This window comes from Ambystoma mexicanum, chromosome 9 (assembly GCF_040938575.1).
Source record: "Ambystoma mexicanum isolate Mex_15411 chromosome 9, UKY_AmexF1_1, whole genome shotgun sequence".
Classification (NCBI taxonomy): Eukaryota; Metazoa; Chordata; class Amphibia; order Caudata; family Ambystomatidae; genus Ambystoma; species Ambystoma mexicanum.
Genome location: NC_090931.1, coordinates 187,743,707 through 187,757,214, shown reverse-complemented (window position 1 = coordinate 187,757,214; position 13,508 = coordinate 187,743,707). Strand labels below are relative to the sequence as shown.

The 13,508-nt window shown below is 50.1% G+C and overlaps 1 protein-coding gene across 1 annotated transcript in view; it reads right to left on the bottom strand.

The window, feature by feature from the left end:
* The window catches only part of SCN4B (sodium voltage-gated channel beta subunit 4), a 192,414-nt gene extending 183,772 nt beyond the window's left edge, over positions 1–8,642 (bottom strand). The window contains exon 1 of the mRNA XM_069614454.1: positions 7,793–8,642. Coding sequence (XP_069470555.1) covers positions 7,793–7,865 — 73 coding nt within the window. The 5' untranslated portion in view covers positions 7,866–8,642. The remainder of the gene's footprint in view (positions 1–7,792) is intronic.
* Positions 8,643–13,508: the final 4,866 nt, after the last annotated feature.

Below are 13,508 nucleotides of genomic sequence, written 5' to 3'. Positions count from 1 at the left end.
TCTACTAGAACCTCATCACTCCTTCCTACTACCCATCTACTAGAACCTCATCACTCCTTCCGACTACCCATCTGCTAGAACCTCATCACTCCTTCCTACTACCCATCTGCTAGAACCTCATCACTCCTTCCTACTACCCATCTGCTAGAACCTCATCACTCCTTCCTACTACCCATCTGCTAGAACCTCATCACTCCTTCCGACTACCCATCTACTAGAGCCTCATTGTTCCTTCCGACTATCCATCTACTAGAACCGCATTACTCCTTCCTATTACCCATCTACTAGAGCCTCATCGTTCCTTCCGACTACCCATCTACTAGAACCTCATCACTCCTTCCTACTACCCATCTACTAGAACCTCATCACTCCTTTCTACTACCCATCTACTAGAACCTCATCACTCCTTCCGACTACCCATCTACTAGAGCCTCATCATTCCTTCCGACTACCCATCTACTAGAACGTCATCACTCCTTCCGACTACCCATCTACTAGAACCTCATCACTCCTTCCTACTACCCATCTACTAGAACCTCATCACTCCTTCCTACTACCCATCTACTAGAACCTCATCACTCCTTTCTACTACCCATCTACTAGAACCTCATCACTCCTTCCGACTACCCATCTACTAGAGCCTCATTGTTCCTTCCGACTATCCATCTACTAGAGCCTCATCACTCCATCCCAAAATTCCTCTGCTGGATCGCCACCGCAATATCCCTCCAATGGAACCACGTCCCTCTATCCTGATATCCCTCTTCTGAGAACCATGTCACTCTATTCCGACATCCCCTGTTCCCTCCATCCTGACATTCTTCTACTTATACCTCAGCCCCCTGTACTACTATACCTCCCTTGGTATATCCTTCCACCGAATCCTCATCAGTCCATCCTAATATCCCTCCACTTGAATCTTATGCCTGGGACCCCATATGTTAACCCTTATATCCCTCCAACCGCATTTCATGCCTGGGAACACATCTGTTCATCCTGATATCCCTCCAGCGCAGGATATGCCTGGGACCCCGTCTGCCAATCCTGGTATCCCTTCACCCCTATCTCATGCCTCAGACCCCACCTGTTCATCCTGATATCCCTCCAGTGCAGGTTATGCCCGGGACCCCACCTGTTCACGTCCCTCCAGTGCAGGTTATGCCGGGACCCCACCTGTTCATCCTGATATCCCTCCAGTGCAGGATATGCCTGGGACCCCATCTGTTCATCCTGATATCCGTCCACTGCAGGTTATGCCCGGGACCCCACCTGTTCATCCTGATATCCCTCCAGTGCAGGTTATGCCCGGGACCCCACCTCTTCATCCTGATATCCCTCCAGTGCAGGTTATGCCCGGGACCCCACCTGTTCATCCTGATATCCCTCCAGTGCAGGTTATGCCCGGGACCCCACCTGTCCATCCTGATATCCCTCCAGTGCAGGTTATGCCCGGGACCCCACCTGTTCATCCTGATATCCCTCCAGTGCAGGATATGCCCGGGACCCCATCTGTTCATCCTGATATCCCTCCAGTGCCGGTTATGCCCGGGACCCCACCTCTTCATCCTGATATCCCTCCAGTGCAGGTTATGCCCGGGACCCCACCTGTCCATCCTGATATCCCTCCAGTGCAGGTTATGCCCGGGACCCCACCTGATCATCCCGATATCCCTCCAGTGCAGGTAATGCCCGGGACCCCACCTGTTCATCCCGATATCCCTCCAGTGCAGGTTATGCCCGGGACGCCACCTGTTCATCCCGATATCCCTCCAATGCAGGTTATGCCTGGGACCCCATCTGTTCATCCTGATATCCCTCTACATGCATCCCATGCTTGGGACCTCATCAATCCATCCTGGTTCCCTCCACTTGCTACCACATCATCCACTCCAATATCCCCCATCCCTCCATCCTGATATGCTTCCACATGCCCCCGCCCACTGAGGATTGTTCCATCTTTAAGACAACCCCCCTTACCTACAAAGCTATCCACCACAATCATGCCACGGGGTTAAGAAAACTCACCATATGTGGTGCCAAGCATACACTTTACAGCAAGAAACTCAGATTCTGGAAGCAAAACAAAAGCCATCCTTGCTGGGTTGTGCCACAAAGATCTGGACCACCCCATCCTTGTGATCTTGGCCATGAAACGGTCACACGCATTTCAGGAAATAACTCCCCAACTGAGGCTGGCGGACACGGCAGTGCCATAAAACATGGTACAGTATACCATGCATACCCATGGAAATCCAAGGTCTGGACGCGCGGTGTGCAACACCTGAGGAAAAGCATTGAGGGCCTCATTACAAGTATAGCAGTGCAGTAAAAAACAGCGGTAACATGGTGGTAATTTCACTACCGCCACATTAATGCACGTTGAACTACAGGTTTGGCGGTGAGGTGGAGGATTTTCTTCCCAAAAAAAAGCGGGAGGGAAATCTGCTGCATTACTGCCAAAAATTGGCTAAATCGGCAGATTTACCGCTGCAGTGATCCGACCAAAATCTCCATGGAATCCAATGGGCTCCAAAAAATCAGGAATAAAAATGCCTACCACCACTTGTAATCCTGCAGTAAATCCGCCGGACCAGGTGGCATTAACGGTAAATCCGTGTGGTGATATTTCAGCGGATTTACTGCCAAAATACTGCCAAACTTGTAAATGAAGGCCAATGTAACTTAATCACTACAGTGCCCTTAGGGTGAATATGTAGGTTATGGATGGGTCCACAATGGAGTTGAGGGGGGGTACCAGTTACTTTTAATAATCTATGGCAGCACTCCTATGCCTGGTTCGACCTGGGAGAGCCAGGGAATTCATCTGAAGGGCAGAGCCAGGGCCGAGCCTGGGGCCTGGTCTGGCTCTTAGGGCCAAATAGAAGCCCAGCCAATGAAATGGCTGTGGGAAACAGGGGAGAGGGGCTGTGTCAGGGGCAAGACAAGGGGCTAAAGGGGTTTAGGGGGTTGAGGGACAGCAAAGGGGACTAAAGGAGGCGGGAGGCAAGAAAAGGAGCTAAACAGGACTGGGGACAGCAAAAGGGGCTTAAGTTGTTGGGGGCAACAAAAGGGGGCTAGAGGCCAACAAAGGTGGCTAAATGACACCGGGGCATTAAAAGTGGCAAGAAAATGGGCTAAAATGAACTGGGGTGAGAAAAGGGTCTCATAGGAACTGGGGCAAACAAAAAGATGCCAAAGGGGGCAAGAGCACAGCAAAATTGGACTGGAGGTCAAAAAGGGGGCAGAACAAGACTGGGTGTCCAAAAGAAGGACAAAACAGATTTGGGGCGACAAAAGGGGCTTAATGGTATGGGGTAAAAAAGAACAAAACTGGACTGGCGGTCAAAAAAGGGGAAAACAGGTCTGGGGCAGCTAAAGGGGTTCAGGGACAACAAAAGGGGCCAAATGGGATTGGGGGTAAAACAAATGGGACTAGGGAGTAAAAAATGGGCAAAACGGGACTGGACAACTAAAGGGGTCGAGGGGCAACAAATGGGGCTAAACGGGTCTGGGATAAAAACAGGCTGGGGAAGCTAAAGGGGTTGGGAGCAACAAAAGGGGGAAAGAAAAGGAGTTAGTGGGGCTCAGCAAGTGGCAGGGGCAGAACAACCAGCAACCAAAAAATAGACACACTCCTGGTGTGCCGGCAGCACTTATTCCTATAAGTGACTTATGGTCCGGGCCACCTGACTTCCTGTCCTGCCCCAGCCAGTCAATGTGTGGCTGGGGAGGCACCGGAAGTCAAGCACCCGTGGCCGGAAATAAGGCATCCATGCTCCTGTAAGTGCTGTCAGCACACCAGGAACGTGTCTTTTTTAATTTATTTTTAAGCAGAGGAGTGGGTGGGCACCCCGTGTGGCTTGTGGATGGCTCCTGCTTTGGGCAGGCATTGACCCGAGAGGAGGGTCAGGCAGGAGCCCTAGGTGGGGCTCGAGTCGGCCCAAGCCCCACTGGGCTCACCCAGCTCTATGCCTGGTCAATGCCAAATAAAAGTATTAATGCAATAATACACACACACACACACACACTCATACATATATGGCTACACCTATAAGACACACACAAAAGACATAGCTCTCTTATCTTTACACGTGCACATACACACATTTATAATATGCAAATGCATGTATGTGTATGGAAAGAGAGAGACAGAGAGAGAGAGAGAAAGAGAGAGAGAGAGAGAGAGAGTCCATTTGAGTCAAATCACACAAACATTCCAACACACTACCTAGTAGCCACTGCTGGAAGTTCACCTCCACTTCCAAGTGCTACTCTATACATCATCTTCTTCTTCTTCTCAATTATCGGAGGCGTGGGTGGACCCGCGCAGGCGCGTCCCCATCCTGAAGGATGATGTGCACCAGACCCACCAATCAATACTTGTCTCACATAAACTCACAACTCCTCCCACCGCCCCGTCTGCCTCACAAAATCACACATCACACTGCTCCTCCTCCAGCCTCTCACCCCGTCACCTCCCAGCAGAGCCCTCCCACTCAGCACTTAATCCAGCATTGGGTCACATATGCAATACGCCAAGAAAGTTATGGTGGTTTAAAAAAGCTTGAACAAAACTCTTTCCCCATAAATGTGAAAGTAGGATATTGCATTTGAGCCAAATCACACATTCCACAGCGCCACCTAGCAGCCAATGCTAGACGTGTACCTCTAGTTCCGAGCCGCCCCAGCAAAGCATTGTGGGTATGCACAAGGAAAGTAATGTTGTCTTAGAGGGCTGTGCTATACACACACACACACAGAAACAGAAACTACCCCATTACATACACATCAATCTGTAAAGACTCAGGCATGCTCAATTGTGCGTAAAAAGTTAGCACACACATACATGCACCCAGGGTCATTTTGAATCCCCTGGAGCTCTAGAACTGGAGTAAACAAGCATGCGTAACACTTTCGAGCATGGCGTTCTATCTTTATCGTCAATTGGGGGATTATAATGTTTTTGGGAGGTGGAACGAGAGCATGCACCAAAATGTACGTGTCCCCCACAGCGATTGCTTTTCTGCCAGCATCACATTATCATGTTAGCAATGGATACCTATAGAGTCCACCGGCCTTCAGTATCTGCAAAAAAACAATGAATACCTATAGAATCCACCAGATAGCTATAGAACCCACCAGCATTTAGTACATGCTAAAAAGCAATGGACACCTATAGAGTCCACCGGCTTTCAGTATTTGCTCAAAAGCAATGGATACCTATAGAATCCACCAGATAGCTATAGAACCCACCAGCATTTAGTACATGCTAAAAAGCAATGGATACCTATAGAGTCCACCGGCCTTCAGTATCTACTAAAAAGCAACGGATAACTATAGAATTTGCCAGATAGCTATAGAACCTACCAGCATTTAGTACCTGCTAAAAAGCTATGGATACCTATAGAATCCACCAGCTTTCAGTATCTGCTAAGAGGAATGGATACCTATAGAATCCACCAGATAGCTATAGAACCCACCAGCATTTAGTACATGCTAAAAAGCAATGGATACCTATAGAGTCCACCGGCCTTCAGTATCTGCTGAAAAGCAATGGATACCTATAGAATCCACCAGATAGCTATAGAACCCACCAGCATTTAGTACATGCTAAAAAGCAATGGATACCTATAGAGTCCACCGGCCTTCAGTATCTGATAAAAAGCGATGGATACCTATAGGAGCCACCAGATAGCTATAGAACCCACCAGCGTTTAGTGCATGCTAAAAAGCAATGGCTACCTATAGAGCCCACCAGCCTTCAGTACCTGCTAAAAAGCAATAGATGCCTATGGAATCCACCAGCCTTCCATACCTATTAAAAATCAATGGGTACCTATAGAATCCACGACCTTTCAGCGCCTGTTCAAAGCTGGCGATTTCCACAGGAATCCTTGTTCAATTAATAGTGACAGTTTCTTCACCAAACATCTAGTGACACCGGTCGACACAGACGCTCATTCACACGCACCCCCAATGCTCCTTGCACGCACAGACACGCACATTCTCACACTCCCTCCCCCCACACCCCCCTGCCCGTGGCCGGGCAGTCTGTCCTTTTAGGGTGTTCTGCCTCTCCCTGCTGTCACTTGTAATCACTGACATGTCCTGGGCTGCAGTCACACCTCCGGCTCCCACGGAGGAGTTAAAGGGCCTCGCGCGCGTGCAGAGCCCAAAGCATGTGGCCAACACATTAGCTGGCCCGGTGGCACGCGGAACTCTCCTCAGCATTTACTTAACTTCCCCAGTTCCCAAGGTGCATTGTTCAGTCAGCCAGTCAGATAAATCAGTGGATCCGCGCAGCTGCTGCAGAGATCTTTCTATAAACGGGAGGACTCGGCTCTGCATGCCAGTAAGATAGCTCAGTCGGTTAAGATGTCTTATCCGTACATCTGTGTGCAACCTGCAGAACACGGATTGCGGTTCCTATAAGATAGCTCAGTTACTTAATGCACCCGCTGCAACCTACGGTGTGCGCAACCTACTGGTGTGAATCACTATGAGACAGCTCAGTGAGTTCATGCACCTGCTGCGGAAACCTGTATGCAAGCAACGGGTCAAAGGTTCACATCCCGACAGCGTTTATTCAGATGGCCTTCCTTTCAGTGTTGATAAAAACGTCTTATGGCGAAGCAAACTCTTAGAGCAAACATGATAAATATCTCTTCAAATGTTGCGTGGGTATGCAAGTTCGGTTGTTAACAGGCACAGGGCACACCCATCCAGCACCAGCCATGCACACACACACACACTGATTGGCCAGAGAAAGGCGCACTGGCCCACAGGAAACTAAGATTCTGCAAGATACTGGTGAGCACGACAAGCCGGCGAGGCTGGCAGGAATCAGATGTCAGGCCAGTGCCTCTAAAGGGCTGACAAGGCTGGAAGGGGGAGTCCCTGGAATATCAGGCTGCTGGAGATGCTGTACAAAGGTTGCCATGTGTTAGGCTAGCCTCTGAAAGGAGCCACACGTCAGGCATGCAACTGACTCTACCCCAGCCCTACCCTGCCTCTGAAAGGATGCCAGGGCTGAGGATAAGCCATCCATACGCCAGACATGTAACTGACTCCAACCCAGCCCTACCCTGCCTCTCAAAGGATGCCTGGTCTGGGGGTGAGGCAGCCACACGCCAGACATGTAACTGACTCTACCCCAGCCCTACCCTGCCTCTGAAAGGAGCCACACGTCAGGCATGCAACTGACTCCACCCCAGCCCTACCCTGCCTCTCAAAGGATGCCTGGTCTGGGGGTGAGGCAGCCACACGCCAGACATGTAACTGACTCTACCCCAGCCCTACCCTGCCTCTGAAAGGAGCCACACGTCAGACATGTAACTGACTCCACACCAGCCCTACCCTGCCTCTCAAAGGATGCCAGGGCTGGGGTGAGGCAGCCACACGCCAGACATGTAACTGACTCCACCCCAGCCCTACCCTACCTCTCAAAGGATGCCAGGGCTGGGGATGAACCAGCCACACGTCAGAAATGTAACTGACTCCATCCCAGCCCTACCCTTCCTCTCAAAGGATGCCAGGGCTGGGGATGAACCAGCCACACGTCAGAAATGTAACTGACTCCATCCCAGCCCTACCCTTCCTCTCAAAGGATGCCAGGGCTGGGGATGAGCCGGTCTTGTCTCAGACGTGTAACTGACTCCACTCCATCCCACCTACCTTTCAGAGACACGGGTCTGTCGTGGAATGTATCCATCTCCTCAAAGATCAGTTCATGAGGTCCACACAAACACATGCATGCACATCTAGTGGCGGGTGGGGATGGTCAGTCGCTCACCCAGTAACACCAGTAGAGCCCCACTCCAGGCTGGTCCCAGGTCCGATGCGCTGCCCCCTGCTGGCCCGGCCATCTTCCTGCAGTCCAGCAGGGATTGAGAGCAGGGAGCAAGGAAGCTGAGGAAGCACTGACTCTGATGACAGGACGCAGAAAAGAATATAGTGGGGTGGGGGTGGGGGGGTGAGGGGCACTAAACACCACAGCAATGGAATGCGCCGAAGGGTCCGGAGGTCAGGCCCGTGAAGGTGTTATCAGGATGATAAGGTCCGGGGTCCATTTCCATCTGTTGCCCTCTTCATTCCTGTGCCCGAGAGACCGCGCTGGGTAGCCTCACTCGCTTTCCCCCTCCCTACTCCTCGCTACCCCCCGGTCTGCTACTCTGTCCTTTTTTCCGTGCACCTGCCTTTCTCTTTCCCGTCCTCTTTCCCTGTGCCTATGCTATTGGTGGTCTCTCCCTCCCCTCCTCTGCCTGGCTCTCGCTTCCCCTCGTATGTTAGGCTGCCCTGTAGTGTTTTCTGACGACTTTGTCCCCTCCCTTGGGGTATTCTTACCCAGTGGCAAGGTTTCTGACTCCCCGTTCTCTGGCTCCTATCCCGTGCCTCCCTCGCTCCTGCCGTTTCTCAGCCCCCCGCTGAATTGCATGCCGTTGCGGTCCCGTTTCTGCCTGTCTAGCCCTCTCCGGTTGTTTCTGCCGCCCTCTCTCCCGGCTGCCTCCTTCTGGGATCTGCCGCCTGTCTCCTGTGCACCCCGGCCTGTCTTTGGCAAGTTGCGCGCTCTAAGGCACTGGAGGGCAGGCTGCACCGGTCGGTGGGTGAACGCAGCCTGGTGCTGTGCTGGGGCTGCGCGAGTCTGCAATGAGGGAGCGCGGCATCTCCAGGCTTCAAAGGGGCGGGGCCGGGAGACTGGGCACTGCCTCCCGACCAATGGGCGTCTCTCCGGAGATGGCACGTGGAAAGGATGCTAGAGATGTGAAGAACTATCACTGCAGCGTGGAGCCTCTGGGGGTGCAGGGACCGCTAATGTGTGCCTGGTCCACACATGTGGCATGATTAGACTACATAGATATGTGCAGCTCGAAATGTGGGCGTGGGTGGTGCCTGTCCGATAATGCAGGCTTCGGCTCTAGAATTGTAGTGGAGTGTGTGTAGTGTGGAATCCACTGCCGTGGAGTGGCTGGTGGTGGTGTGTGATATTCATTGATGCAACCTGGAGTGATTGGGAGTGTAGGAGCTGCTAGAGGTGTAAACGTATCTATATATGCAGGCTGGAGTGACTAGGAGTGCAGGGGGTGCTAGAGTTGTATAGATATCTAGATGAGCAGCCTGGCGTGCCTGGGAGTGTAGGGGCTGCTAGAGGTGTGTACCTATCTATATATGCAGGCTGAAGTGACTAGGAGTGCAGGGGGTGCTAGAGTTGTATAGATATCTAGATGAGCAGCCTGGCGTGCCTGGGAGTGTAGGGGCTGCTAGAGGTGTATACCTATCTATATATGCAGGCTGGAGTGACTAGGAGTGCAGGGAGTGCTAGAGTTGTATAGATATCTAGATGAGCAGCCTGGCTTGTCTGGGACTGTAGGGGCTGGTAGAGGTGTATAGATATCTATACATGCAGCCTGGAGTGTCTGGGAGTATAGGGGCTGCTAGAGGTGTATAGATATCTATATATGCAGTCCCGAATGTCTGGGAGAGTAGGGGCTGCTAGAAGTGGATAGATTTCTATTTCTGCCGCCTGGAATGTCTGGGAGTGTAGGAGCTGCTAGTGGTGTTTAGATATCTATATATGCGGGCTGTAGTGTCTGGGCATGCTAGAGGTGGATAGATATACACACCTCAAGCAGTCCCTACACTCCCAGCTGCACATATAGATACCTATACAACTCTAGCAGCCCCTAAACTGTACACCCCTAGCAGCCCCTACACTCCCACATACCCCAGGTAGCATACATAGATATCTATACACCTCTAGCAGCCCTATACTCCCAAACACTCCAGGTGGCATATATAGATATCTATATAACTCTAGCAGCCCCTACACTCCTAGTGACTCCAGGCTGCATATATAGATATCTATGCACCTCTAACAACCCCTATATTCCCAGCAGGGAGGAGAACACAACCCCTCATCTCGGGAACTTTTGCAGAACCATATTAGTTACAAGTTGAGTACCTGCACCCAAAGGAGGCAATGCCCAAGAGAGGTCAATGGGGGTGGGGGAAGAAGAAAAACCAATCACCTCATGAACTTGTCCAAAACCATAACAGTTACAAGCCTGGGACCCGTAAACAAGGGGAGCAAAACCCAAGGGAGGTTCAGGGGAGAGAAGTCAACCCTTCACCTCACAAACAAAACCACAAGCCTGCAAGTGTGTGTAAAGTGAAGCACGTTAAAAGAACTGGCAGGAGAGTATACCAGACCAAAGCTAACATTTGGAATTGTAGAAAATAGACCAACCAAATAAGTCCTGGCACAGGAATATGCCAGGTAAATCCAAGGCAGCGATTTAAGCGAAATTGGAGTGGAAAAGAACATAGCAGGGGAGTACACCAGGTATCCTGTATAGTGGGAACGTATATCTAAAACTGTTTTGGAATACAAAGTGTTTTGTTATTACCCAAGTGTGCTTTTTGGAGTCTTGAGAAATCTTGAACAGCAACCTGAGGAAGGAAGCCATCCACTGGAAATGTGAAACGTATCCATTGGGAACTTTTGTGTTGGAGTGCCTTTATATTTCTTTTGAACGCAAACATTTGGGCACCTTTCAAGACTAGAGACATTACCCCTTTATACATTACAGATACTTTAGCATGTGAGGGCAAGGATAGGATTTCAGACACATGACGGCTTTGCTTTGGTCATCTTGACATTGGACGCACCCTTAGTGTTGGTTGAGGTAGGGAAATACCTCTTAGAAGTAGGGACAGCGAAGCATTTCCCAACCCCATTTCATTTAATAAAAGTCTGCAAACACAAATATGACTTCTCTTTTTCTGTGTCTCATTCCTGGCTCCTCGCACTCTTCCGGAGGGATGTGAGCCAGCACAGTTGCAACCCAAACAATAGTACTTTGGTACCAGAATGAAAGCAAGTCCAACCAAGGTTCAATAATAATAGGGTACTTTATTTAAACTATAAATACACTAATCAAAAACATTATAACCCAACCCTGTAAAAGAAAACACAGAATATGAAGGCGTTATATCGAAAGGGGCACAGTGGGTCTGAAGACGGGTGCCCAGGTAATCCTTTCAGCAGAAATGTCAGTGCACTGAAGATGTCTTTAGAAAAGGTATACAGTGGGGTCTCACTAGTCACTTGCAACCTTCAAGCTGTGCTAGGGTGACTGAACCACATCAAATACCTACAAAGGTGTGTTCTTGGGATACCACAGCATCGAGCCAGGAACTTCTAGGTGCTTTAAATGTGTCGGGTTGGTATAAAGACCTTCCATGTCAGTTGTTCCCAATGGACCGTGGCCATTGAGACAGTTGAGTCTGCTCAAGGGTGTCCAGCGATGCAGTGCGTTCCTGTAGCAATGATCAACTTGCATAGGGTGAAGCAATCAACTAGGTGATGGTTCTGGTTGATGGCTTGAATCGGTCGAGTTTGTTCAAAGGGGTCCACAAGGGTCCAACGATGTGAGGCATGCGATGATCTTCAGTGGCGATTGGCACACCTCGGGAGCGCGAGCAGGCGATGTGTGAAGTCCGCGGCATGAGGGCTTGAAACTGGATTGAAAAGATGCAAGGGTGAAAAGCATGTCCGGATACTGGCTATGGCTCGAAAAGTATCTCCAAGCGTTTGAGAGGGGCCAAGCGGATTGAAGCTGGAAAATAGGGCCCAGGGCTGTTTCTTGACTTCTCGGTGTGGGGCTCCTCATCCAGTGTCTCATTGGGCAAGGTAAGTCAGGAAGCTCTTAGAATGGACTGGCAGGTCTTTGTCGCCTCCAGTGGTCTTGGCTGCAGTATCCCTTGTCCAGCCAGCAGATCACCTAAAATATTCCTCTGGATTATTAAGTGAAGGGTCTTTCTGCGTTCTTGGAACCTTTATCTTCCTGGCAGGGGGCATTGGAACAGGCTGCATTCCCAAGAATGGTCCAGATGAATTCCCTCTTCTTCAGATGTCTAAACATTAATCACATAAGGGGGGTGGGCTATCCCCCTTAAATAGGAAACCTACAGTTGGTTGGTTCCCTTCTAGTCTTCTGTAAGGGGTCAAATCATGACGAAAGTTTCAGAATCTTCTCCCTGGGGAAGTCTTACCCAGAACGTGTTGTCTGGAGAAATGGGGGCGGGGGCACTGTAATATTTGGGAACCCTAGGAATTCTCAAGATAATGATTTGTGATTTATATAGCGTTTACTCCTAGACGCTGTACATAGAACACGTACATGCATTAATCATCCAACCGAAGGGGGTGCTCCTTTATGGACCCCAAAAGGATGAGCCTGGATTCGAACCTGCGACCTGCAGGTCACACATAAAACGCAGCAGCGATTGCTCAACCCGCTGAACTATCTTGCCAGCATAGTGAAAACATCCTCTTATTAGAAAGTCTTACTCTACTCCATCCCCTCCACTGTCTGTCTACATGAAAGAGTCTCTGTTAATCAGACCTTACAGCTTTAGCGAATTCACGATTGCTAGAAAACAGGGCTGGATTGAAACCATAAGAGGCCTCTGAAATGTTTTTCCAAGTGCCCGACTATTAAACAGAGGGAGCAAGCCCAACACCTATCCCATGAGAAAAATGGAAATAAAATAGGTAACCACACAAAAGGGACCCATTTGGGAGATCTCCAGAGATTCATCTAAAACAATCCACTCCTGCTCAAAAACCCAAGAAATCGGCGTTTTTTTTTATACACCCACGAAATTGGATGTTTTTGGAAACGCAGCTGTTGGGAAAAAACACAAAAGCTGTATTAAAAACAAAACCCAAATAGCACTAAGTGGGGGAAGAATGAGATAGAAGAGCGTTGGGGAAAAGGGCGAGGGGCTGGGGAAAGGGAGATTGACTGGGGAGAAGAAGGGGAGCCACTTGGGGAAAGAGGAGGAGCGACTTGCAGTAATAGGCTGAGTAGTGTGGGCTCCCTTTGCTCTTGTTACCTGACCCCTACCTATGGAATAAAATAGCAAACCAGTTTTGTTGTGGAAAAAATTATAGGGCGTAGGCTTTTTATTTTCTTACAGAAAATACACAATAAAACATATATCACAATAATGTGCTTTGGGCACTTCGTGTCCAGCTTTGTAGTTGCCCAAGCTTCTCCTCACCAAGTCTTTGTTACCCCTAGGCATCCGTTCCTGGACACGTGCCGCCTACGACTTTCTTCTACTGTGTACCGAAGAAAGTACTCGGCGTCCCGGCTCCTGCCTGTTTTCTTCTTCTTTCGTTTTCTTTGTAGTGTGGGTTGGGTGGTAAACGTTTCCCTTCCCCCTTTTCCAGGCCCTAGGAGCTTACTCGAATGAGGTGAACTCCTTACCTGGTTTGTTCTCATACCCTTTTTCTGGGGCTACTTATACCCCAGGCCCCTTTGTTCTTCCCTTGGGGGGCCGGACTTCCCCCGTCCCCCCCTGTTGTTTCCCCTCACACCTTTCATTGGCGTTGTCGTGCCATTTCCTGGCAACGCTGGGGTGAGGGCGCCACTTGGTCGCCCCTCCCCTCGGCTTTCGCGCCGTTTCCCCCCCCACCCTGCGCCTAACCCCCAGGCCTTCAT